Source organism: Leucopleurus acutus (genome assembly GCF_964270905.1).
Source record: "Leucopleurus acutus genome assembly, chromosome: 17".
In the NCBI taxonomy this organism is placed as follows: domain Eukaryota; kingdom Metazoa; phylum Chordata; class Mammalia; order Artiodactyla; family Delphinidae; genus Leucopleurus; species Leucopleurus acutus.
The window spans coordinates 17,296,322-17,323,563 of record NC_139159.1 but is presented as its reverse complement, the minus strand read 5'-3'; the positions used below and the strand labels follow the sequence as shown (position 1 = coordinate 17,323,563).

Below are 27,242 nucleotides of genomic sequence, written 5' to 3'. Positions count from 1 at the left end.
ATGAGGACCCTGTGGATGGCGCTGTGCGCGCTGGCGCGGCTGTGGCCCGGGACCCTGGCCGGCTGCGCCGACGCGGGGCGCTGCTGCCCCGGTCGGGACCCCGCCTGCTTCGCCCACGGCTGGAGGCAGGACAGGGTCTACGGGACGTGCTTCTGCGACCAAGCCTGCCGCCTCACCGGGGACTGCTGCTTCGACTACGCCAGGGCGTGCCCAGGTAGGTGGCGGGCCCGAGGGTAGGCAACCGGCCGTTCGCCCGCAGCGGAGGGGCACAGGGTCCCACGCCAGGGACCGCAGCCCGACAGCCAGGTGTCCCGGTGCCGTCTATCCCGGCCCACCCCGGATGCCTCCATCCAGGGTCCTCCAGCACCCCGCTCTCTAGGTGCACCCCAGACTCTCCATCCTAGGGTCCCCAGCCCCCTCCATCTCGGGATCTCCCCGTCCTCTCCATCTAGACCTACGGCTCCAATGCCCCCCTTCCCACCAGAGCCTGGGTGGAAGGGGCTGGAGCGCTGTTGTCTGGAAGGGCGCTGGCCACCTCTGCCGAATGAATCCCTCCGCCTGGTAGCTGCGGCTTGGTAGGGACACCTCCCACCTGGAGAGATGGCGCTGACAGGTCCCAGAGGCACACCCCTGTGCTGGTTCTGCTGCGTGCAATCTGTTAACCCTGGAGAGGGGTGATGAGCGGGGGGAACGTGTAATTATCCCACTTGGCGCCAAGGTCTTGTCCTGGGAGGGTACTTTCTTCTGAAGAACAAGTTCCTGGAGGACCACAGTTGTCCTCACCTGCACTCCAGCGTGTAGCACAGCCCCTTCCTCCTAGGAGGTGTTCCATATACTCGTTGAATTCAATTTTATCCATATAGCATGGTAAAGATTTTTATCTCTAAGTTCCTAGTATGTTTTTAATCTTGCCGGTTTTCCTTTAGGGTCAATCTTTTTCATCTTTAAATCTCCCACAATATCACAGCCCCTGATATAGGCTCAACAAATGCTGATTTAATTAAATTAAAAGGTAAAGGAAGACATGGTGAGTACAGTCCTGAAAAACAAGGCGTACCTGAGAAAAGCCATCTCTGGAAATAAAAGTAGCCCTGATCCCTGATAATCACATCACCCCAAAAGCCACACATGCATTAGGGTTTGACCTCAAGGAGCCCGGTGTTGTGGGACCTTCAGCATCTTCCTGGTAACCTGCAGGGCTGTGTCATTTCCCGGCAAACCGGATGCCTGGTGGAGACCAGCACCCCTTCTGCCTCTTTTCTGCCGGGAGAGGCCACCAGCCCACCGCAGGACGGTCACCCGGGCCTGCTGCTGAAAGAACACAGTTGAAAAACATTAAGATTTTAAAAATCTTGATTGAAAGCTAATGATTTACCTGAGAATATTGATCTTTTTGATAAGCTTCTTTCCCTCTTCTGCTCCAAGGCCAGGGTACTTTACTACTAAAGTAAGGTGAAGAGTTACTCAGGGAATGTAGTACCCTTGGGCCAGGCGTCCCCTGCTCCCTCCCCACAGAATCCTCCCTAAACTCCTGTTGGCCTCAGTTACCTGGATCACTCAAACCTTTCCACCATGGCAGCCTCTCTCAGTAACCTTTTCTCTCAAGGGATCTGCCTACATTTTAAAGGTAAATACAGAATTCCTGCAGTTCAGATAATGGGCCCCGGTCTGTGGTAAGCACAGCAATACAAAAACAATGAAGACACAATCTCTGCCCCCTGGAAGTTCAGAGCGGAGCAGGGAAACACACACAAAACCATTTGCAATATGCTAAGTGCCAAAATAATGGATCCAGGAAGCCAAAGAGGAAAAACTCAGAAGACCAGAGGAATTCAAGGAAGACTTCCCAGAGGAAGCCTGGTCCCAGAGAATGAGGGAGACGCCTCTAGAAGGGGAAGGGGGGTTCTAAGAGGAAAGCATCTCATGACTGTTCATTGTTCCCTGTGGGCGTCAGCGTTTTGTGACAGCGCTAGGCTAGGCCCTAAGGCTCACCTGGGGAGCAAGACAGACAGTGAACGCCGCTAGACAGGCGAGTGTCAGGAGGAAAACTGGCTTTTTCGTGTGCCCTAACAGCGCTATGAGGAGTTGCAGAATCCTCCAAGTCTCTATTTGGTCAAAAATTAAACCCTCATTTTCAGTCCAGAGATATTAAAACAAAGAGCCTATCATTTCGGACTGAGGATTTATTGGGGAAGTAATGGCAGAAGAGAGAAGACCTTACCATCTCCGGGGGGACTCAGAAAGAAATCCCAGGACCTTTGTGGCTAGGAGGAGGCTGTGAGCTGTGGGCAAAGAAGCCCAAGCCAGAAAAGGAAATGGTGCCTGCTAGGATTTTTTTTTTTTTTTTTTTTAATTTTGCGGTACGCGGGCCTCTCACTGTTGCGGCCTCTCCCGTTGCGGAGCACAGGCTCCGGACGCGCAGGCCCAGCGGCCATGGCTCACGGGGCCCAGCCGCTCCGCGGCATGTGGGATCTTCCTGGACCAGGGCACAAACCCGCGTCCCCTGCATCGGCAGGCGGACTCTCAATCACTGCCCCACCAGGGAAGCCCCCCTGCTAGGATTTTTAAAGGAGCATTTTTAGGAGCCTTAAATGCCCTTCCCCAGGGAGTTAAGAGAGGCTCTTGCAGGTCTAGGCAGAAAGCAGACTCGGGATGGAAAAGGCTCCTCGTTGGTAGATTCTCTGTGCCTGGAGTTTTGCGGCAAGGCAGTAAGAAAATAGAGACAATTGGAAGGTGGCCCACTTGGCGAGCCCAAGCCTGCTCTGTCCTCAGAGCTGAGGGCGAGAGTGCAGGGCAGGACACAGCCGAGATGCTGGGTCTCCTCAGCCCTGGACCAGCATCACAACTGTGCTGACTTGGGGATCTGGGGAAAGGGGAGGTGGGCCTGCATTATTAACGTTTTCCAGCCTCAGGAGCTGGGGCTTTCAGAGGGCTCTCCTGTCACAGCGTTACCACAGGTGGGCAGCAGAGTGAGATCTGAACCCACGCTGCCTGCTTTCAAGTTGCCATCCGCCCCATCTGTTTGTGGCAACTCATAGCTGTAACTGATCATACCAGATAAGGTGCAGCGGCGCAGAGCCTCCAGTTACTCTATGTACATAGAGCCATTTGGCCTCTTAGAATCCACTTCCTTCTTACCTAATGTTAGGTTAACTGTTGATGCTGCCCGAAGCAGTTTTGACTGAAATGACATTAAATGTGAATGAAAAATGTAACTGTGTCAGTGGAACTTACTTCTAGCGCTTCTGATTTTTTCATCTTGAGAAACACATTATTTTTTGGCGTGGCTAAGAGATGACCGTATTGGAACTTTTTTTTTTTTTCCTAAATAGAAAGTTGTTGTTTTTTAAAATTTATTTATTTTTGGCTGCGCTGGGTCTTCGTTGTGGTGCGCGGGCTTCTCATCGCCGGCAGCTTCTCTTGTTGCAGAGTGCGGGCTCTAGGCACACGGGCTTCAGTAGTTGTGGCACGCAGGCTCAGTAGTTGTGGCTCGCAGGCTCTAGAGCGCAGGCTCAGTAGTTGTGGCGCGCGGGCTTAGTTGCTCCGCGGCATGTGGGATCTTCCCGGACCAAGGCTCGAACCTGTGTCCCTTGCATTGGCAGGTGGATTCTTAACCACCGCACCGCCAGGGAAGTCTGAAGGTTATTTTTTTACTCAGTAAAATATAAAAATAAGTTGAATCTGAAGAATTACTAAACTGCCCAAAAAAGTCAATTCTGAAATTAATCATCTCAGAAAAATCTAATTATGTTGATGGTACGGGTTTCAACACCAATAACGTAACTTCATAACCACCCCCCACCCCCCAGAGGATAAAGGATAGAGAATTCTCCACTGGCTGAGCCTGATCAGGGATGGGGAGAGACTGAGGAGGGGACAGGTCTGAGTTGCCCTGCCCTGAAGAACTTCCCAGAAGACTTGCCTATCAGGCTCGTAACACGCAGTCTCTAACTCATTAGATGGGTTCGTGGAGTCTGCATTCTAAGACCGTAGAAGCAGTAGGTTGCATTGGATCTTGGATGAGCAACTTAAGGACAGAGTAATCATTAACCCAAGTGGAGCAGGACAAAAATTGAGTCACCTCTATAGCCCAATGTCTTCTCCTAGATTTATGGGGAATCCAAGAAACCAACTGGCTGTGCTCTCCAGGTACCTCCCAGCTCTCCGTCTCCTTAGGTCTCAAAACCCATCCAAGTATTCTTCATTTTGATCTCACTTTATGGACGAGGCAACCAGAGCACAGAAAGGTCAAACAGTGTGTCCAACATCACACAGCTAATAAGTGATGAAGTGAGATTTGAACCCAGGAGCTCTGAGTCCAGAGCCCACACGTTTAAACGTTACGTTTTCACTGCCTCGGAGAAACTAGCCTTTATGAGAAGCTGTGGACTTTGCGGGTAGGCACCATATAAATACTGGTAAAGTGAGTGAGTCTTCTTTCTCCAACAACTATGCCCCTCAGGGGTGAAAAAATGTGTCCCACTCCTCTTTGCAATCCCCTAAGAGCTATCGCAGTGTTGTTTACAAACATTTGTCCAAAAACATATGACCACTGGTTTCCACCTGGGGGATGTTAACTTGACTTCAGAGGGCCGTGCCGTCTGAGGCATATCCACATGTCCTTTTCAAAAATAACATTTTCTGGGAATTCCCTGGCGGTCCAGTGGTTAGGACTCTGCGCTTTCACTGCGGAGGGGATGGGATCGATCCCTGGTTGGAGAAATAAGATCCTACAAGCCACCCGGCACGGCCAAAAAAAAAAAAAAAAATTTCCTTCCTGATCACAAAATATATGTTTGTTGCAGAAAGTGTAGAAATGCACAAAAGAATTTACCTGGAAACTTACTACCCAGAAAAAGCATCATTATCTTTTTGATTTTGATTCCCTTTTTTCCCCCAGGCTTGCATGGGGTCTAAAATTCTGTTTTTCTAAGGTGACAGTTCACGTCACTGTCTTGTTACCATTTCATAAACTTGTCCAGTTAATGTCTCAAAAGAAAAAAAAAAAAACGAAACAACCTACCAGGGGCCAGATAACATAAGTTTCTGCAAGAGGAAACAAATACTTGATCATTTTATTGGTGCTTTTTGAGGGGGTCCACAGGCACTTGGGCAATATTTATGCTCTCATTCGTCTTTCAGAGAAGTTGTGACAGGGTTCCTGGGAAAGGGTACACATACATAAGGAGAGGGAAAAAGGCAGATGACATACAGTTAAAACTGTGTCACCATGAGGTGTGTGTGTGTGTGTGTGTGTGTGTGTGTGTGTGTGTGTGTATAAAGGGACGGTTTTATTTTTCCTCTGTAGATTGTCGAGAAACAGAAGTTACGCATCAATGGTACTGCTGCGGGTAAAGTGTGAAAAGAATATTTCCTTAGGAATGATAACGACTAGACCTGATTAGAACTTAACAATGTGAGGGAGAAAGTGCTTGATTGTGGGTGGCCTTCAACTTTTAGGTGGCAAAGAGCCAGGTCGGCAGGGCCAGATTGCAAAGAGGAAGGCTTAAGTGTCTGTGATTAACCAAGGTGAGGCTACACGAAGATAAGCAAGGCCTTACATTAAGAAGAAATAATCCAGACTATATTTAGGAAATGAAGGAGCCTGGCTTTCAGCTCAGTTTGCTGCCGTGTGTGTGTGTGTGTGTGTGTGTGTGTGTGTGTGTGTGTGTGTGTGTGTGTGTGTATTTGGCATCATCAAGAAAGGCATTAGAAAACAAAAGTTTTTTTTTTAATTACCCTATGGTACCTGCATACTGAGAATAGTGTGTCTAGTTGCCACCACTCACCGGGCTGTGAATGGGTATGGGGAAAGTCCAGCGGTAATTCTGAGAGGGGAAATGTCTATAGAGAGATGTGTCCAAAGGCTGCAGGGAAGGGGGTCTACTGAAACAGTAAGTCCACCAGTGGAACAGGTAAGATAAAAGGGGGTCTACTGAAACAGTAAGTCCCCAAGTGGAACAGATAAGATAAAAGGGGGTCTACTGAAACAGTAAGTCCACCAGTGGAACAGATAAGATAAACACAGATTTTTTTCCACCATATTCTGAAATTCTCAAGTGAGGGAAATTGGACTCAAATAAAAGGAAATACCACTTCACGCCATAGATGTTAATATTAAAAAGAGCTTGTCACTTTCAAGAGGTGGTACTGGCAGGGGCTATACATGGATTAAGAAGGCCTTGACAGGGTGTGGCCGCCAGGAGAAGCTGGGCTCTACCTGACCTTAAGGCATGGAAAGCAATGCTCCTTCCAGTGGACACCCTGTGGGGCCACCATCGCCAGGAGAGCCCAGACAGCTCTCGCCCGGTTGAGGAATGTCTTCTGTGTCTGGCTCTGGGAGTTTCTGACTTTGTCCCTTTCCTTCTACCGGCTTTCCTTCCCACCCTAGAGCCTCTGACAGTGCTTCGGCTTCTTACTTCCAGAGTCTGTTTGGATGTAGAATGTAATTCAGAAAGGAGGAGCAACTCACCCAACGCCATTTCATTCATTCATTCACTCACTGATTAGACAAATATTTGCTGAGCGCCTGCCATGTGCCAAGTGCTACGCATGAAATAAAAAACTCGGCAATAAACAAAATAAATAACTATGTAATTTGAATTATGGAGATGTTAGAAGGCAAGGAGCACAGAGCTCTGAGAGGAAATAATTTTGTGCGGGGTGTGTGTGTGTGTTTGTGTGTGTCTAATTAGATGCATTGGCCAGGAAAGGACTCCCTGAAAATAAAATAATTCAGCTGGACCTCAAGGATGAGCCGAACCCAGCCATGCCCAGTGTGGGAGGAACATTCCAGCAGAGGGAGAATACAGACAAAGGTCCCAGAGTGTGAAAGAGCCTGGGTGGGTGTGGCAGACGGGTGAAGAGGCCAGAGTGGGTGGAGCCTGGGGCAGAGGGGGCACTGGGGGTGCCTCCGGGTGGGAGCAACGGGCAGACACAGACAGGTCACCCAGGACTTTGTGGGCCAGGCAGGGAGGTTGGATTTGATTCCAAATTCAATGGCAAAGCCATGGAAGGAGGTTAAAAAATCATTAAAAAAGAAAAAAAAAAGATTCGTGGTACATCTTTTAAGGTAACTGTAGTTGGATATGACTGGATATCCTTGTTAGGACATGGAAAAATGTACCTACTCTTGTGTGCAGATTCGTTACTGAACTGTGTGACTTACTTCTCTGCTCTTGGCTGTTCTCCTTGTGGCCGTAGTGGGGACGTCTGATAAACAGAAAGCTCCAGAGGAAGGGGTACTAGCTGGTACGTCATGAAGGGCTTGATGATTCCTTGCGCTCTGGGTCTATCCACCGTCTCACTGCCCAGTGAGCCCAGAGCCAGAGGTGCCTGCTGGACCCAAAGTAGAAGCTTAGGAGTCTACTTCCTACCTCTACTCTCTTCTATGTCTTCTTCTCTGTCTCTGTTCCCCATTCCCTTATTATATTTCCTGGGATCACCTCCCCAAATAAATTGCTTGCATTCAGATCCATGTCTCAGGGTCTGCTTCTGGGGAAACTCAACCTGAATGTTATGTTGATTTGAAACAAAGGAGAAAAAAGGGGCTTTTGCTGCTCTTCCAGGCACCCATTAAATCTGGGCTTCTTCAGCCGCATAGCACAGGGAGATCAGCTCGGTGCTTTGTGACCGCCTGGAGGGGTGGGATAGGGAGGGTGGGAGGGAGGGAGATGCAAGAGGGAAGAGATATGGGAACATATGTATATGTATAACTGATTCCCTTTGTTATAAAGCAGAAACTAGCACACCATCGTAAAGCAATTATACCCCAATAAAGACGTTAAAAAAAAAAATCTGGGCTTCTTTCCGCTAAAAGGGGTGGGAGGGTGTCATCAAATCCCAAGTATTAAGACACAGGGAAGCTGGGGCAGACTTGGAGTCAGGAGATGATTGTGCTCACTGGGTAACAGTCTGCCAGCCCCCAGTGACAGCCAGGGAAACGAGAAGGATGAGAAAGTCAGATTTGAAGACAGAATATTTTGATATGCTAAGTATAGATGTGAGTTAGGTAAGCTTTAGTGGGAAGGGAACACTAATGGAAGAGTTCAAAAGGAAATCTGTGTCATGCAGTTGAGATCTATGACTTGTGGTAATAAATCTGTCAGAAGTTTCTGTACTTCTCCCAAGCTCCGTGACAAAAGATCACCTGTGACAAACTGTAATCCAAATAATCAAAAGTTCACAAGTTAATTAATAATAGAATTTTTTGTGCAGAATAGGAATAAATACTTCAGACTCATCTTCCAGCTCAAAATATTTTGTGGAACCCCTTTCCACTGGTGAAACTCTATGTGAACTTTTTTCACTTTCTCTGACAGTAAAGTCCCCGAGATGTGATTGTTCAGGGCCCCAGAACTTTCTGATTCTCTTTAAAGTCATGAATTGGAAAGACAGGGCATAGTATTTTGCCAAAGACAAACCTTAACCCATAGGAACAACAGTTGATTCAATGATTCTGTGATGTGAGGACGTTGCCTATTGGTCAAACCAAAAAAAATAAACATTTATGAGACATGAGACACAAATATTGAAGAAATACTGAGAGACTAAATTCATCCCCCCATGTCAACTTTTACCATATGGGTAGGGTGTAACCCAAGGCCGTATTACTAAGTTCTGAGTTAAAGCCATGGCAAAGTTGTGTTTTTTTTGAAAGTGCGCCCAGGACTTCCCTGGTAGTCCAGGGGTTAAGAATCAGCCCTACAGTGCAGGGGATGCCACTAAGCCCACGCGCTGCAACTAAGACCTGATGCAGCCAAAAATAAATAAATAAATATTTAAATAAAAAAAGAAAGTGCTCCCTACTTAGGCTATAACTATTTTTTTTTTTTTGGCTGTGCCACACAGCATGTGGAATCTTAGTTCCCCAACCAGGTATCAAACCCGTGCTCCCTGCTGTGGAAGCATGGAGTCCTAACCATTGGACCACCTGGGAAATCCCACAAAGTTGTATTTTATAGTGATGTCTAAATGTTTAATCTTTGAATTAAGTGTATTATTTTTATTTTATTATTATTATTTTTTTGCGGTACGCGGACCTCTCACTGTTGTGGCCTCTTCCGTTGTGGAGCACAGGCTCCGGACACGCAGGCTCAGCGGCCATGGCTCACGGGCCCTGCTGCTCCGCGGCATGTGGGATCTTCCCGGACCGGGGCACGAACCCGTGTCCCCTGCATCGGCAGGCGGACTCTCAACCACTGCGCCACCAGGGAAGCCCTAAGTGTATTATTAAGTGTAGTTCAAGTCCAACATACCAGGGCAGGACTAGCTGGACTCAGGGATGAAGAGATTTGGGGGAGAAAGAGTTATTAAAGGAATTAAGGACAGAAGGTGTCTTTCTCAACCAGCTCCTAATCTGGCAGCCTCTTTAAATGCCTTCTGGTTCTATGGGCCAATTAAATCAGGGGACTGTGAAAATAAAATGGGAAGGTCAACAAGAGATGAAGAGCAGGAAGTGACCTGTTATTGATTTTCCAAAGGATGTGTGCGTGGCAGATACTGGGAACCAAGTCTCACGTGGCTCGTTCTTGCTTCGTTAGGTAGCTGACATGTGATGCCTATGAGTTTTTAGATGATTAGTAACAGCATCTTTTAAAGCAGTCTGAAATTTGTGGATTACTGACCGAGCTTTATGTTGTATGTCAGGTGTAGTTATGTGCTACCAAAGGATACAGCTTCCAAACGCCATGAACCCTAAACTAGAGTTTGCTGAGAGGCCAAATGAGTTTTTTCAGGTACAAACTGTTGGAAGTCCAATCAGATTTCAAAGAAGTTCAGGTGTTTTCGTGGTGAAGACTCTGGAAACTTGAAAGTATGAGGGTGATTGGGAAAAGTGGGTCACATTTTGTGGGAAAGAAAGAGTTTTGGCATCCGGTTCAGGGTACATCTTCTGTCTCCTTGTCCTTATATCCAATTTCAAGTCCTCAAGTAATTCAATTTAAAAACTCATTACAGTCCTTTTAAAAGACTCCTTGGGATTTTAAATGAAAAAGTTAAATGTGCAACCGCATTGATTTTACAGTCTTGGACAGAGCATTGAGAGCCAGATTCTCACCCCGACTCTGCCTCTTCATGCCTGACCCTGGGTATTCTTACCCTCTGTGGGCCCTGGTTGCTGGTCTCTAAACTTCGCCTCTTACAGTGTATGAGCCTCTGAGCCATGGAGGATGGGACTAGAGCACCCAGGAGAAACCTACTGGGTAGGGGTCCTTCGTGCGGCCTAAGTCATGTTTTATGGAGGCACATTTCCCAATAAGAATTGGGCTTCCCTGGTGGCGCGGTGGTTGAGAGTCCGCCTTCCAATGTAGGAGACGCGGGTTCGTGCCGCGGTCCGGGAAGATCCCACGTGCCGCGGAGCGGCTGGGCCCGTGAGCCATGGCCGCTGAGCCTGCGCATCCGGAGCCTGTGCTCCGCGGCTGGAGAGGCCGCGGCAGTGAGAGGCACGTTTACCACAAAAAAAAAAAAAAAAAAAAAAAAAAAATTGACCTGGGCAAGTGGTAGGAGAAATATCTTTTCTTTTTTATATATTTGTTTTCCTTTATGTTTTCTACAATGAATGTGTTATTGTTATCATAAAAATGTTCTGGCCAGAGGAGGATAAAGTTACACTCAAAGGAAAACAAGAGCAAAGACCTGATCTAAGCCCGGGGAGTAAGAGGAAGTACCCTGAAGACATCTGTCTCTTTTACTCGGGTGTGTCCTGGCTCAGACCCATCTTCATGATCCTGGAACATCCGCCTGCCTCTAAGAGATACTCATTTATCAGTTCACCATCAGGGCGGGTGGCATCAATGTCAACTTGGGGTGTTCCCCCTGATCCAGGGCCGGGTCCAGGCGCAATGTACGCGGGCTGAACTTGACTGTGTGCGTTGGCGGGAACGGCCGGGCAGGCGCTGGGTTTGCTCAGGTGTGCGTCCCGTCGTGCTGTTTTTCAGCTCGCCCGTGCATCGTGGGGGAGTGGAGCCCCTGGAGCGGCTGTGCGGACCAGTGCAGGCCCACGGCCCGCGTGCGGAGGCGCGCGGTACGGCAGGAGCCCCGGAACGGCGGCGAGCCCTGCCCGGCCCTGGAGGAGAGAGCCGGCTGCTTGGAGTACGCGACGCACCAGGGCCAGGACTGCGGGCACGCCTTCGGTACTGCGCTTTCCCTGATCGCTGCCCCTGGGGTCTCTGGTGACTTTCCATCCCTTCGTCCCATAGAAGGCCATGTGCCAGGCCGGGAAAGTTCCATGAGCTGCAGGGAATGGGATGGGCCAGTCTGCCCAGAGGAGATAGGAAGCTCAGGAAATACTTGATCAAGGCATTATACGTCAGCTGTGTAAAGGCCTCCTCCCACCGTCTCCCAGTTACAACCCGGCGGTGGCCCCTTGCCGCTGTGCGTGCGCCCGGTGTAACGGACGCGCACTGTGGTTTCTGAGCAAACTCAGTCAAGCTGACCACAAAGGACTTCAGGTAGGATGAGAGTATTTCACTCAGGCTAGGATGTGTCCAGTAAGGATAACCCTGTTTCACCTTTCAAGGTCATTCCTGTTGAATCACGAATGCTTGCATACATGTGAAACTAGTAGAAAAAATAGAAATTCCGAAAGGATGATAAAATGATTAAAACACTGCCTCTCCTCTCAAGCCGTCTGGATCGGAGCTGATCGGATCTATGATTCGGGAGGATCGTTCTGGTTGTGGCGTGGCCAAGGAGACCAGGAGGCGGCTTGATCATAAGTCAGGAGCCACAGGAAACTCACACAGACACAAACAAAAAGGCCAAAACAGGGGTGTTAATCGGCATTGAATCTGATAGAGCGAAACGCTGATTTCTCAGGGTAGCAAAGATCCCATGTTTTTCATAGGAACCTGGAAAATTCCATGTCAGCGTGACCCTCACTAAGCCATTTTTTCCCTTTTTTCCTTCCACACACAAATATTTATTGAGAGTCTACTTGATGCCAGGCACTGGGCTGAGTGCCAGTTACAAAGGGGGAAAAATGTTGACATGGAGTCTGTTTGTCAGGTAGATCATAGTCTAGTGGGAGGGGGAGATGATAAGCAGATAATCCTAGGACACTAATCCCAGGAAATTACAGCTTCAGTGTGGTACCACAGGTACTGAACAGGGGAGAGGTGTCGGGAGCTGTGAGTGTGTGCCGGAAGCAGATTCCCCCAGGCTTTGGTGGAGGAGGGCAACCCCAGAGGCCAGGAGGGGAGCGACTTCCCTGAGGATGTGGAGATGAGGCTGAGAACTGCAGAGCTACGTAGGCAGAGAGACCAGTGTGGCGAACCAGACAGTCAGGTGTAGGGTGTTTGAGGGATTTGGGAACTGATCTAGGAAAAACGCATGACCACGAGAGTCAGTAACACACAACAACCTTACAGGGTTGCGTGAGAGGGGATGTCCAGAGGCTCTGATATGGCGACCCCCATACAGAAGGGGAAGAGAGGAATCTGCCAGGAGCTTGTGTGTCTAGGTGATGTTAGCCAAGCAGCGTGGTTTGGAGTCTCTGGGGGCTTCAGAGCGCAGGTGCCATGACGGCTTGGGGTCTTATAACCATAAGGCTTTACCTTATCAACGGCCGGCAGATGTTGGGTGTAATTTCACAGGGTATGCAAAACAGGCAGGACCTAAATGACTAAAAATCTGCTTGTTTGGCTATTTTAAAAACAAATTGGGGCTTCCCTGGTGGCGCAGTGGTTAAGAATCCGCCTGCCAATGCAGGAGACACGGGTTCGAGCCCTGGTCCGGGAAGATCCCACATGCCCTGTAGCAACTAAGCCCGTGCACCACAACTATTGAGCCTGTGCTCTAGAGCCCGCGAGCCACAACTATTGAGCCCGCGTGCCACAACTACTGAAGCCCACACGCCTAAAGCCCGTGCTCCGCAACAAGAGAAGCCACCACAATGAGAAGCCCACGCACTGCAACCAAGAGTAGTCCCCACTCGCCGCAACTAGAAAAAGCCCCTGCACAGCGACGAAGACACAGTGCAGCCAAAAATAAACAAATTAAATAAATAAAATTTTTTTAAAGATTGGATGTATAAAAGTTTGAGTTTGGTGCCAGTAGCTATTTTTTTTTTTTTTTGCGGTACACGGGCCTCTCACTGTTGTGGCCTCTCTCCTTGCGGAGCACAGGCTCTGGACGCGCAGGCTCAGCGGCCATGGCTCACGGGCCCAGCCGCTCGGCGGCATGTGGGATCTTCCCGGACCGGGGCACGAACCCATGTCCCCTGCATCGGCAGGTGAACTCTCAACCACTGTGCCACCAGGGAAGCCCAGTGCCAGTAGCTTTTGAGGCTAACAGGTCTCAGCCTGCTGTGAGAAAATAAACCACCTAGGGCCCATCTTTGGCTGATTTATATAACACGGGGGGAGGCACAAGGCCCATTTGAGAAGCCAAAGGAAGGCCAGTGTGTGCGGAGCAGAGAGGGAGGCTTCTGGGCTGACACCCCCCTGGATGCAGGGCCTTAGGGTCCCTGTTTAGGATTCTGGTCATTTTCTTAAGAGCCGTGGAAAACCTCTGGGATGTTTTCTGCAGGTGCCAATGTGATCAGATCTGTGATCTGAAAAGATCTCTTGGGGAGTGGAGTGGGTAGTGGCAGGGCCAGGGCAGAGGCCCTTCATGGATACAGCAGTCGAGTTGAGCTCGCAGGGAAATAATTTAGGGCTCACAACAGTGGTCACAGAACGAGCTCTCATTCAGCTCAGGCACTCTGCAGAAACACTACAGAAAGGCTGAGGGAGGAAGTCGCTGTGGGACATTATTGAGTTTTTGGATGGCTGTCACAGCCTATAGCAGATCTATCAGAAAAAGCAACTGCACCGTTCAGTTATAGGGATCGGCTGCTAGACCGTATTCCTGCAGCACATCTGAATCTTCATTGTGGCTCCAGGATGCCCAGACCCCTTCCCCTTCCCAGCCCTGGATCTCTTCAGAGAAGGATGATGCAGGTCACAGGAAAGGGAACAGGAAGCGTGAAAATGCATATCTTCCATTTATTTGTATTTTCTTCAGTTTCTTTCATCAGTGTCTTATAGTTTTCAAAGTAGTGGTCTTTCACCTCCTGGTTAAATTTATTCCTAGGTATTTTATTCTTTTCCATGCAAGTGTAAATGGGACTGTTCTGTTAATTTCTCTTTCTCATAGTGTGTTCCTATGAGAAACCGAATTCTTTTATTTGTTCTAACCGTTTTTTGGTGTAGGCTTTAGGGTTCTCTCTATATAGGCTATAGGGTTCTCTCTATCTCTCTCTATAGTATCATGTCATTTGCAAATAGTAGCAGTTTTATTTCTTCCTTTTCAATTTGGATGCCTTTTATTTCTTTTCCCTTACCTAATTGCTGTGGCCAGGACTTCCAATACTATGTTGAATAAAAGTGGCAAGAGCGCCCATCCTTGTTTTACTCCTCTTAGAAGAAAAGTTTTCAGCTGTTCACCATTGAGTATGTTAGCTGTGGGTTTGTCAATAAGGCCTTTATTATGTTGAGATACATTCCCGCTATTCCCAGTTTGTTGACATCAACAACATAAATGGATGTTGAATTTTGTCAAATGCTTTTTCTGCAACTCTTGAGATGATCATATGATTTTTATCCTTCGTTTTGTAAATGTATCACATTGATTGATTTGCAAATCAATGTAACCATCCTTGCATCCCTGGAATAAATCCCACTTGATTGTGGTGTATGATCCTTTTAATGTATAGTTGGATTCAGTTTGTTAATATTTTGTTGAGGATTTTTGCATCTATGTTCATCAAGGGTATTGGACTGTAATTTTCTTTTTTTGTAGTGTCCTTGTCTGGTTTGGGTATCAGGGTGATGCAGGCTTCATAAAATTTGTTTGGAAGGTTTTCCTCCTCTTCGATTTTTTGGAAAAGTTTGAGAAGGTTATTAAATGTTTTTGAATGTTTTGTAGAATTCTCCAGTGAAGCCATCTGGTCCCGGGCTTCTGTCTGTTGGGAGATTCTTTTATTACTGTTTCAATTTCCCTACTAGTAATCAGTCTATTCAGATTCTCTATTTCTTCGTGATTCAGTCTTGTATGTTTCTAGGAATTTATTCATTTCTTCTAGGTTGTCCAATTTGTTGGTGTGTAATTATTCATAATAGTCTCTTATGATCCTTTGTATTTCTGCGGTATTAGTTGTAATTTCTCCTTTTTCATTTCTGATTTTATTTATTTGAGTCCTCTTTTTTTCCTTGGTGAGTCTAGCTAAAGATTTGTCAACTGTGTTTATCTTTTCAAAGAACCTACTCTTAGTTTCATTGATATATTCTACGTTTTTTAGTCTCTATTTCATTTATTTTCATTCTGATCTTTATTATTTCAGGAAGAACTGAAATAATATTTTTAATCCTCATGAAACCAGGACTTGATAAACTGTGAAATTCTCAGCCTACCAAAATGGTGAAGGACAGTAAAATGAAGAGATTCACTCACAGGAAAACATGTTCTAGAGGAACACACGCAGGGTGTGGTTGTATTTCTGAAGTCAATACTTCAGAAAGCTGGAGGTAACAAATTATCACAAACTTAGTGACTTAAACAACACAAATGTATTATCTTACAGTTTTATAGTCAGAAGTCAGACAGGTCTCGCTGGGCTCAAATCAAGGTGTAGGTGCGGCTGAATTCCTTTCTGATGGCTCTGGGAGAGAATCGGTTTCTTTGCGTTTTCCATCATCCAGAAGCTTCCTTGTCCCATGGCCTCCTTCCTCCATCTTCACAGCCAGAAACATTGCATCTTTCTGTGCCTTTCTTCCATGGTAACATCTTCCTCTGACTCTTTGAAGGACCCTTGTGCTTACATTCAGCCCGTCTGGATAATCCAGGATGATCTCCTTATTTTAAGGTAAACTGAGTAACAACTTGAATTCCTCTTTGCCTTGTAACATAACATATTCACAGCTTCTGGGGATTAGGACACGGACATCTTGGGGAGGGGCCATTATTCTGCCTGTCATGGAGGTAGGACAGTGTCACATTCTTGGTTTACACATGAAGACATTGGAGCTCAGTAAGATGACAGCATTTGTAAAGGGACCAGAATTTAAACCTGGATCTCATGGCTCTAAATCCTGTGGGTTTTCCTCCCCTTGATAATTTTGCTGTTAAGTGTTATCATTAGTTATTATTATTATTATATTGCAAATTAATATTGATATTGTAAATTCATTACTATTCATATATTAGTAGTAGTTTTATATTCTAAAATCACAGTTACAGAATCTGGTAACTAAGTAGAAATATAAAGGCCGTGCAAGGCCAGTGAACGAAACATGATCACTGAGACACTCTTATTAATGATCAAGTAGCCATTGCATTCTTTCTGTTTCATTTAACGTGTATCATGAGTCTATTTCTATCATAAAAACAAATGCAAAAGCCCATATTATATATTTGTTGCCCATCCTGACAATTGTTTATATGCGTTTTCCTCTTGCGAGATTGCCATGCATATCAGGAACCGTATACTTCCAGGCTGGTGTTATTTGTCAAATTTTCACTCTGTCGTCTTCTACACCATACGCTACAGACTAGTGGTTCTAAGCCTGCTTTTGTGGCACCCCACTGTGTCAGAGGGCTTTATGAAATTCTCAAAGCAAATTTAATTTACTTTCATGTTCAAAGTAAGCAGGTGCAGTGCCACGCTTTTAGAAGTGGAAGTTGTTGTAAAAGCGAACAGTGGTAGGTGGAAGGGATGCCAGAAAAGCTGGCAGATAGTCTGTTAACAGAGAATCTATTGCACTGAATATTGTTGCCAGGAAGGGGAAAGGTGGGGTCGCTGACGTTTATTGAGAGCCTTTGTCCGGGGGCACCGGTTACGTGCTTCCACACAGAGGCAAAAGCGGGGCTGGAGGCAAAAATCATTTCTGAATTACTTACTGCTCTTAAGTAATGAAAAATTGAATTTCTGGGGGATGTTGAGAAGTGGTGCTGGTTCAGAGCTCGCCAGGAGATCTGGATCGTTTACTGTAGACTCTTGCCAGAGGGAAGGACGCCCCCCTCGATAGAATGTGCCACTGAACCAAGCCCGGGCTGGAGGAGGCAGGAGACGGAGGAGACAAGGTCCAGGGTTACTGGCTTGCTTCTCTGATGGGTCATAAGCACAGAGGCTTGACACTGGGCATGGATAGGAAGTCTTCAAGAAGCTAGTGTCTGTACTGGGGCTCCTGCTTAGTCATTTACTAGTTATTTTCCCTTCACTTAACCTCGAGGAGCCTCAGTCTTCTGATGAGAAAACCTGCTCAGAACACCTCTTGACAAAGCTTTGGTGAAGATCGGTAACATACGACGTGAAAGCACCTTGTAAACGAGCAGGCTAAGGCTGCACACGTTCAAGGAGCCATGCTGCTCCAGGCGTTAATCTGCGCCCACCATGAGCCCTCCGCCCCCTCCTGGACCACACTTCCCGCCCCTCCCCCATGCCTGACGGAAATCCGAGGGTCAGGGCTACCATCTCCCTCTCTCCTCTCTCAAATCTCACTTCGCATTAAGGGCAGCGATCAGGCACAGAAAGGGAAAACACAGCCGAATTTAAGCAATTCATCGGTAATATGCTGCAATATTGAAACCTAAAAGAGTGAAACTTTGTCATCTGCATTGCAATAGAGGCAGCCTGCCACATTTCGACATGAGCCTTGAATACGTTTCTTAACCTCTCTGGGCCACAGTTTCCTCATCTGTGAAATGGGGAAATAATAGGGTCTATCTCAGAGCAGGGTTATGAGAATTAAATGAGTTAACACATGAAAAACACTTAGCATCATGCCTGGAAACTTAGAGGTGCATCACTGTTAGCTTTTATTTTTATTATCTTAGAACTTCTTCTTCAGATTTTGTATCAGAAACTATAGTCATACACTTGCCCTCTACTTCCTAACCAAGTTTCCCACCCACCCTCCGAGTTACACATTAAGTGCATTGCCTTTGAACTTTTGTAATAATACCTGCAGTACAAATTAGGAGCTCAGATAAATGTTTTGCGCTAAAGAAACACATCCTGAAAATGTTATAGTTTGACTGATATAATGCTACGTGGATGTAGCAGTAAACGCATTCCTCACTTAGTGAATAAGCCTATAAATGCGTCAGAAGAACAGAAATGAAAACAATACATGAGAAAATGAAAAGCCTTTCGCTGTTTGTGTTTCTGATAATTAGGTCTAAGAGAAACAGAGAAGGATCCTAACGTACATGCATTCACTTGTCCTTTTTGATTCCGTCCGTGGATTTTGGAAGTGCAAAAGCTACAGGCACATTTAGAAAGAATGACATGTTCTCTTTGGAAAACAAACATGTTAGCACAGCGAGGAAGAGCCACTCGTCTGGGAGTCTGTAGTTTACACTAGATGTGGGTAGCGTTCAGACTCCAGAGATCAGGTGCTCAGACACACGGGGCAAAAGCTATGCCTGCGACGCTTAGGATCAAGTGGCTACACTTGTCTTATATTCCCATGCCGTAGAAAAATGACTCATTCAGAAAATCTAAAGAAGAATTAAGGCTGCCATCTTGTGGCAGGAAGGAGCTTAGCAAGATGAGCATGCGGGCTTGAAGCCTCTATTTTGCTGCTGGTACCCGCACGCCCTTGTGCTCTTGTTGATGATGGAGCATCGCAGAAGTCAACCTGAGCTGGTATCTCCCCTTCCTGGGATGGTCCAGTTTCTGAAAGGAGAGCTAAGAAGGATGGTTGAGCCATCTCAGCTGCAAGGCTCAGTATAGGAACAGAAGACCTCAGGGAAGTAGGACCCGTGAACCTTGGTGGCAATTTCATTCGTTCATCCATTCATTCATTCCTTCATCGACCCATTCATTCCTCGCACACATATTTACTGAGCATGTAAATGTGTGAGGGCTCCCGTGATGAACAAGGCAAAACCCTGCCTTTCTTGAATTGACAGCAGGGTGGAATCAAGAGGTTATCTCCAGGTGCTACACAAAGCAACAGATGCCCCCCCAGACTTAGAGATGAAATAGGAGGTAGACAAACAAAATAAGAGAGCAGAGGTGGGAGGGAAGGATTTCTGGCTGTTTTCTTTTCTCCCACCCAGAGTGCCAGAGGTGGGAGTGGGGAGAGGGGCGAGGAGAGATGCTTTAGGACCTTTCTTCTCTGAGTTTGGTGTGGAGAGAGTGCTATGCTGGCCGGCACCTGGTGGTCACACCCTGGGCTCTAGGGTTGATGGTGAAACTTCCAGGCTGTGGTTATCAGAATACCTGGGAACATTGACCCTTTCCTCATTTTGTTTTTTCCCTTTCTCATTTCCTGTCTCTGGTTGTCTTTTTTTTTTCTCTCTCCTTTTACCCCCTTTTCTCTCTTACCTTCCTTCCTTCCTTCTCTGTCTCCTTTTCCTTTATTCTTTCTATCTTTCCCTTTTCTTCTCTGTGTCTCTTCTTTCCATTAAAAAAAAAAAAATCCTCGGGCTTCCCTGGTGGCGCAGTGGTTGAGAGTCCGCCTGCCGATGCAGGGGACACGGGTTCGTGACCCGGTCCGGGAAGATCCCACACGCCGCGGAGCGGCTGGGCCCGTGAGCCATGGCCACTGAGCCTGCGCGTCCGGAGCCTGTGCTCCGCAAGGGGAGAGGCCATAGCAGTGAGAGGCCTGCGTACCACAAAAAAAGAAAAAAAAATCCTCTCCCTTTCTCTAGTACCTTACTTTTTTTCCTTGGTTCCCCCGACCTGCCCATCTTTTGATTATTCCCTCTGGGCTGTGCTTCCTGGCCCCTCTCCTGCCTTTCCACGCGGTGTTATCACTGCAGAAAAGCGTGCTTATCGAAAGCCTGCTGTTCCCTTCCCTGCCCAACTACACTGCACAAAGCTTTATGGAATTCGTTTCTGGGGACTCTGACTTCACCTCCTTGCACTCCTTGATGGTGTCCCATAGATTTAGGGATGGAAGGCTTTAGACGGGTTTGAAACCAAGTTTGGGAAATGTCGCTCTGGGTACTTCAGGCTTCACGTGTTCAAGGTCATTCTCCTTTTCCAGTCCCTGCCTTTATAACTACCTCTGCGTTCAACAAGCAGCGAACAAGACAAGCGGCCTCCCCACAGTGGTCCACAGACACAGAGGATGCTGGGTAACTTGCTGTTTTTTTTACTTATGTTTTTCCGGTTAGTCGGTCAAGTCAGCCCACAAAGGTAACTTGCTACATGGGTTTTCTTCTGTTATTTGTTCATTGACAAATGTGACTCTTTATCACAGAACTGAGAAGTACTTGTCCCTCCCCTGTTTTATGTTTAAAAAAGATTTGTTTCTGGGGTCTGATCCCTAAGAAGAAACATGCTGTATAAAAATGAGGTGATACTATTTTGTCAGTCCCACTAAGGCTGCTCACCTTATAGTCCTTACGGGACTGTGGACTCCAGCACTGCCTCCGTCTGGTGAATTTGAACGTGGCCTCCACCTGAGCTCTGAGGACTTTATCAAGACCTAATGGCTCAGGCTGGGAGGAACCTCTGACCTCACTAGAAATCCACCCTTCTGCGGTCAGAATAGAGACGCCAGACGCGCTGCGTGTTCTAATCCCCACACTACCTCTCACTGCTCCTTAGTTTTCCTTCTTGTAAAATGAGAATATTAATTCCTACCCTGTGGGTTGCTATGAGAATTTAATGAGAAAATATCATTGAAAAGATGTCAGAGTTAAGCTGTCTGAAATTGACTGAAGTTATATCAAGAGAATTGCCTCCCTTAATACCTTAAGGTATCTAATAAATAATACTTACCGTCATTAAAGATCTTCTTTGAAGCAGATTCTCCAGATACTTTCCATCTAACTTTTTACAGCTCATAATTGTATGGATTTAAAAAAAACTAGCCCATTTTAGCATAGTTAGGACCTAAAATGCCACATTGTTTTGTTTCCCTGAAGAATTGCAAAATTGTGTTGCTTTTAAGTACAAGACTCTAAAATATTCACCCATGTCTGGATGTGCCCCCAGAGCCTTCAGAGTCTAGTCACATAATAGAGTGTTTCCTGCAGCTCAGTATAAGGTGACACTAGTCTGTTACAGGAAAACATGTCTCAGCTTCCCATGTCCTTTTATCTGTGATGCCCAGTGTAACTTTGATGCTTGACTTCAAGTCAAAACTCATCTGCCAGGTGGGGAGAACAGGGAAGGCCCCAGGAATGTTTGTGGGGCAGAAAAACACAACTGCTGGCCTGGAAATCCAGGACTAGCCGTCCTGGGGCTCACATGGTCTCAGGCTCAAGCAAGGTCTTGTTCACTTTCTGTAGTTCATTAAAATCTCAGCAAAGTTATCAAGGGCAATTTTCCTGCTGAAATGTGCTTTTAGACACAATTTCGTGGTCAGACTAGACAGAATATGAAAACAAGTTTCTGCAAATTCGTGTTGACCAGATAATTCAACCGTGGACTGAAAAACAGCAAAAACGTTCAGTTGTCAGTCAGACATCATAGCTCAGCGAATAAGAAACCTGACAAGGCATTCTGTGACCTGTGACCACGCAACGCCCTACCTTCTCCAGGCTGTCCCGTGTCCTCGGGGAGTTCCGGCTTCCTAAGCCTTTCTCCAGCGTTAGGCCATTTCTAATTAACAGCAAGTGAAATTGCTCCTTTTTTTTTTTTTGCCCTAGATACTGTATGGAATTCAAGACAGAGTCATTGACTCACCACTGCGCCACGGAAAACCGGCCCCTGACCCGATGGATGCAGTATCTCCGAGAGGGCTACACGGTGTGCGTAGATTGTCAGCCTCCAGCTATGAACTCTGCGAGCCTTCGATGTTCTGGAGACGGCCTGGACTCTGACGGGTAAGGGAGGGAAACTGGTTGGAGGATGTTTCTTGGGACTCATTTGGGGAGATCTGTCCTCTCCATGTCTTAAACAGCGGACCAGGATGTAGCAGATCAAGGCATGATTTGGGGAATCAAAACAGTGAGGAGAACATTCCATCTGGCAATTCCAGAGTCCAGGACCCAGTTCATAGTCTGGGACTTAGAGGCTCTGTATCAGAGATGCGTGAGTGAATTTGGACATTGGGGTTCAGGCCGAGCTCACAAGTAACTACCGAAGACCTGCCCAGTAGCAGCTGTAGACACTATATAAACCGATGAGTTTGTCTTTGCTCTAATAATACTGTATTAATGGACACTAAAATTTCAATTTTATATAATTTTCATGTATCATGAAATATCGTTTTGATTTTCTTTCAACTCTTTAAAAACATAAAAATCATTCTTTTCTATTACTATTTTTTTTCATTGGGGTATAGTTGATTTACAATATTATATTAGTTTCAGGTATACAACATAGTGATTCAAAATTTTTACAGATTATACTCCATTTATAGTTATTATAAAATATTGACTATATTCCCTGTGCTGAACAATATATCCCTGTGACTTATTTATTTTACACACCGTAGTTTGTACCCCTTAATCCCCTCCCCCTAGTTGCCCCTCCCCCATCCCTCTCCCCACCTGGTAACCACCAGTTTGTTCTCTGTATCTGTGAGTCTGTTTCTTTTTTGTTATATTCACTAGTTTGTTTTATTTTCTTAGGTTCCACATATAAGTGATAACATACAGTATTTGTCTTCCTCTGTCTGACTTATCTCAATAAGCCTAATACCCTCCAGGTCCACCCATGTTATTGTAAACGGCAGAATTCCATTCTATTTCTGAGTAGTAGTATATATACCACATAACCATTTCAACCATTGATAAACACTTAGGTTGCTTCCATGTCTTGGCTATTGTACATAATGCTGCTATGAGCATTGGGGTGTGTGTATCTTTTCGAATTAGTGTTTTTGTTTTGTTTGGATATATACCCAGGAGTGGAATTGCTGGGTCATAAGTAAACATCATTCTTAACTCATAGACTACACAAGGGGGTGGTGGATTTGGCCCATGGGTCACAGTCTGCTGAACCCTGCCCAGGTGATTTATACCCACTGCAAAATTTCAGAATCACTGCTCAGTGGGGTAGTCATAAAATCATGACTGAGATAGTAGCCGTGTGCCCAGCTCTGCAGGGTCAGAAACTCTTTTGATGTTCGGAGCCCCCATTTCCCAGTGTGGGGGGCAGGGGGTTCTCCTCGCACAACACGAAGCCATTCGTGGGACACCAGCTGGGCATCCAACAGTTTAGCTCAGTTCTGACACTATCTACCCAGAGATGGCATCAGATTCCACAAGGTGAGGGGCTCAGTCCTACAAGACCGTTCCCTTCCGCAGCCCCCTTCCAATCCCATTCTCAAGCTCAGGCTGTTACCTGTGCTTCTGACCAGCTGGCTATAAATCGGAGATGCCCATGACCTTCTCCTCAGGTTTGATTAATTTGCTAGAGCGCCTCACAGAACTCAGAGATACATTTACTTACTAGATGACCAGTTTATTGTAAAAGGATATAACTCAGGAACAGCCAGATGGGAGAGATGCACAGGGTGTGGGAAGGGGTGTCATTCTCCCCACATCTCCACGTGGTCACCGGCCTAGAAGCCCTCTGAACCCTGTCCTTTTGGCTTTTACGGAGGCCTCATTACGTAGGCATCATTGATTAAATCATTGGCTATTGATTGATTCAACCTCCGGCCCCTCTCCGCTCCCTGGAGGTTGGGGATGGGAGGTGGGACTGAACGTTCCAACCCTCTAACCACCCGGTTAGTTCTCCTGGCAACCAACTCTCAACTTCAGGTGCTTCCAAAAATCACCTCATTCACATAAACAAGACATTTGCGTCACTCTCAACATTTAGGAAATTCCAACGGCTTTGGGAGCTGTCAGCCAGGAATGGTGAACAAAGGCCAAATATACATGAAAAGTATATTTTGGTCATTTGAATGACCAAATATATATTTCTTGTAAATCATCGTATCACAGAAGTCTACAGAAATCTATAGATTGTCCAAAAGAATTGACCTTTGAAAACAGTTTACCACCCTAAAAATCCATGCCAGTCCTGTACTTATCTACTAGTTAAATCCGATAACACTATTCATAACCAAAAGAAGGATAGAATTTGTGATGGGCATGGGTTATGGTTTTAAATATGTCCGACAGAACTGGGAAAAATACAGATTTGAAAGAAAAATACGGACCTTCCCAGTTAATCATTATTCCCATCGTATATTTTCATATTTAATAACTTGAATTTATGTTTATTTGTCTCCTGTGCCCAACAGCCTCTGTACTGAGTACACATACGAACAGTAAAGTGGGTAAGGAATTCACATGAAATAGAAACTTGATGTTTAGACTTAATATTTTCCTGACTACCTCATCCATATTTTAACTTTAAATGAATATTATCATTTAATTTGTACCTGTAAAGCACCTTCAACCCAGGCTGAAATTCCCGTGACTTTAAAAATAATAATTTCAGTAATATGGCTTTTTTGTTTTCACTGCTCCCATTTTTCATTATGGAATCAAAGAGCTGGAAAGGATTTCAAGGGATCGTTTGGTTCAGACCCCTCTAATTTATTTTTATTTATTTATTTATTTTGCGGTACGCGGGCCTCTCACTGTTGTGGCCTCTCCCGTTGCGGAGCACAGGCTCCGGAGCACAGGCTCAGCGGCCATGGCTCACGGGCCCAGCCGCTCCGCGGCATGTGGGATCCTCCCGGACCGGGGCACGAACCCGTGTCCCCTGCATCGGCAGGCGGACTCTCAACCACTGCTCCACCAGGGAAGCCCTATTTTTTTTTTAAGAGGGTATTAAATCGTTTATTGATTACACATGATAATGCATGATACACTAGCTTCATTCCCATCTCTAACTTTATCTGGTACCATAATTCAACTTAGATATATTGCATAGGATGTACCAACAATCATATTAATAACCAAAAAACTCCATGACTTTGCTTGGGTGACCCTCTTCACGGTGAACTCCAGGTCACAACACAATAACTGTCATTTCAACTACACCAAGGTTTCGGAAGACAATAGCTTCTCCACCAAAGCAGGTTGTAAATACATTTTAACGGAACCTGGCATCACCCTGAAGGAATTCTAACTTCGCACTGTTGGGGTAGTTTACCAAAATGGCTTCTTCAGAGGAGATTCACTTTACACAGCACATTTTAAAAAAAAGACACATTTATTCAAGCGTCATGATGAGACTATTACATTTAGCAATCAACAGCATGGGTGCAAAAAAGAAAAAAAAAAACTACATTAAAACTCTTTGTTGGGATGTTTTACACTTTCCACAGAACAGAAACTAAAATAACCTGTTATACAATTAGTCATAAATACGGTCCTCGAGTTTTTTTGCCCGTACACGTGAGTATTGTCAAAACATGTCTTCTTTGTAGCAGCGAGGCCCTGCCACCACTGTGCTCGGCTGAGTTCACACATCTGTTGTAGCCAGGAGCTTCCCTGTCACTTCTCTGGCTCTCTCCTCTGCTGCAAAGCTCTGTTTCCTGGCAGTCATCAAAACCTCCTCCCACTGCCATAGCTGCTGCTGGAACCGCCATAGTCACCTTGGTTTCATGGTTCGGCAAAGTATTGGCCTCCACCACCACAGGGGAGAACTTGTGCCTCCAAAGTTTCCTCCTTTCATGGGTCCAAAATTTGAAGACTGATGGTTGTAACTGCCAAAATCATTGTAGCGTCCACCACCTCCAAAATGGCTTCCACCGTTACCAAACCCATTATAGCCATTCCCACTGCCACCATATCCCCCACCACCGCGGCTGCCACCAAAGGCACCTGGGCCACTGACGTTTCCTCCACGACCAAAGCTGTCATCGCCACCAAAACCCCCTCCAAGACCACCACCAAAGTTTCCAGAACCACTTCGACCTCTTTGGCTGGATGAGGCGCTAGCCATCTCTCGCTTAGATAGGGCTTTCCTTAGTTCACAGTTGTGGCCATTCACAGTGTGGTATTTCTGAATGACAATCTTGTCTACGGAGTCACGGTCATCAAAGGTTACGAAAGCAAAGCCTCTCTTTTTGCCACTGCCTCTGTCAGTTGTGATTTCAATCACTTCAATTTTCCCATACTGTTCAAAATAATCTCTTAGGTGACGTTCTTCAGCGTCTTCCTTAACGCCACCAACAAAAATCTTTTTCACAGTGAAGTGGGCACCAGGTCTCTGAGAATCTTCTCTTGAGACGGCCCTCTTTGGTTCCACCACTCTGCCAGCCACCTCGTGTGGCCTTGCATTCATGGCCGATCCACCTGCTCCACAGTGGCGTACGTGACAACCCCGAAGCCTCTGGAACGCCTGGTGTCGGGATCCCTCACTACCACACAGTCTGTGAGCGCTCCCCGCTGCTCACAATGGCACAGTGTCTGTCTGAGGACAGACACTCATAGGTTATTTCAAAGCGCAAGCCTCCGAGGAAGAGCTTCCGCAGGTGTTCGGGCTCTTTGGGTGACTCTGATATAGACATGACAGCAGCGGAGGGGGCGGATGTCGACGATGCTTACTCGGCGGCGCCCACAGGCAGAAAGCCAGACCCCTCTAATTTAAATGTACACAAAACAGAAAGCCATTTTCCCTTACGTAGCGCTTCATATGCTCAGAGCAAGTGAGAGACACGAATGCAGTAACCTCAAGCTACAATCTCAACAGGCGGTGTTCTCAAATAGGGATTAATTGGTAACTTGTTGTGACAGAGCCTGAAGAAGGGAAACTCAGTTTTGTGATAATTTTTTTAAATTTCAATTTGTAATACACTTCAAAACTCAAGGTGTGATCATTTTCTAAAAAAAACCAAAAAACCACAAACCTCAATTTATAATTCTGTAAATTAGAATTTTCTTTGGTATGCTTTAGCATAACTCACATTTTCAAAATATCATTTCAGAAATCAGACCCTCCACTGGCAAGCAATTGGCAATCCTCGATGTCAAGGAACTTGGAAAAAAGTTCGGCGAGTAGAACAATGTTCCTGTCCAGCTGTTCACAGTTTTATTTTTATATAGATCGTGATATAAGTATTTCAAAATGTGCTTGTAAACATGCTAAATACTAGCAAGTCATGTTCAGCGCTTCATAATTCTTTAAAAACCCTTTGGCCAAAGTTCCTGAATATATGTCGTTGCCACACTCTGAAGTAGAGAAGGGAAATTTGGGGGCCAGTTCTCAAGAAACACAGTGCCTTTATTTTCATTTTTACTAAGTTGAGGACCCACCCTAAAGTCTCCTGTGGTTTTCTGTCCTCGATCTGTCACCTGGAGTCTCCTCATTCCATAGGTGGCCCATTGGACACAGTGTTCATCTGTTTGCACTAAACTTACTACATTTTAATGGTCCATTTATTGGTAAG

At 46.1% G+C, this 27,242-nt stretch overlaps 1 protein-coding gene and 1 pseudogene across 2 annotated transcripts; one reads left to right on the top strand and one right to left on the bottom strand.

Moving 5' to 3' along the window:
• Positions 1-26,898, top strand: SBSPON (somatomedin B and thrombospondin type 1 domain containing; the record flags this gene model as incomplete). Its single annotated transcript, XM_082858333.1, has 5 exons — positions 1-214; positions 10,938-11,132; positions 19,977-20,067; positions 21,589-21,765; positions 26,781-26,898. The coding sequence occupies 5 exons, from the start codon at positions 1-3 to the stop codon at positions 26,896-26,898; spliced, it is 795 nt and encodes a 264-aa protein (XP_082714459.1).
• LOC309974359 (heterogeneous nuclear ribonucleoprotein A1-like) lies at positions 25,396-26,363 on the bottom strand (annotated as a pseudogene). Its single transcript has one exon. The product of its transcript is annotated as a heterogeneous nuclear ribonucleoprotein A1-like (transcript).
• Positions 26,899-27,242: the final 344 nt, after the last annotated feature.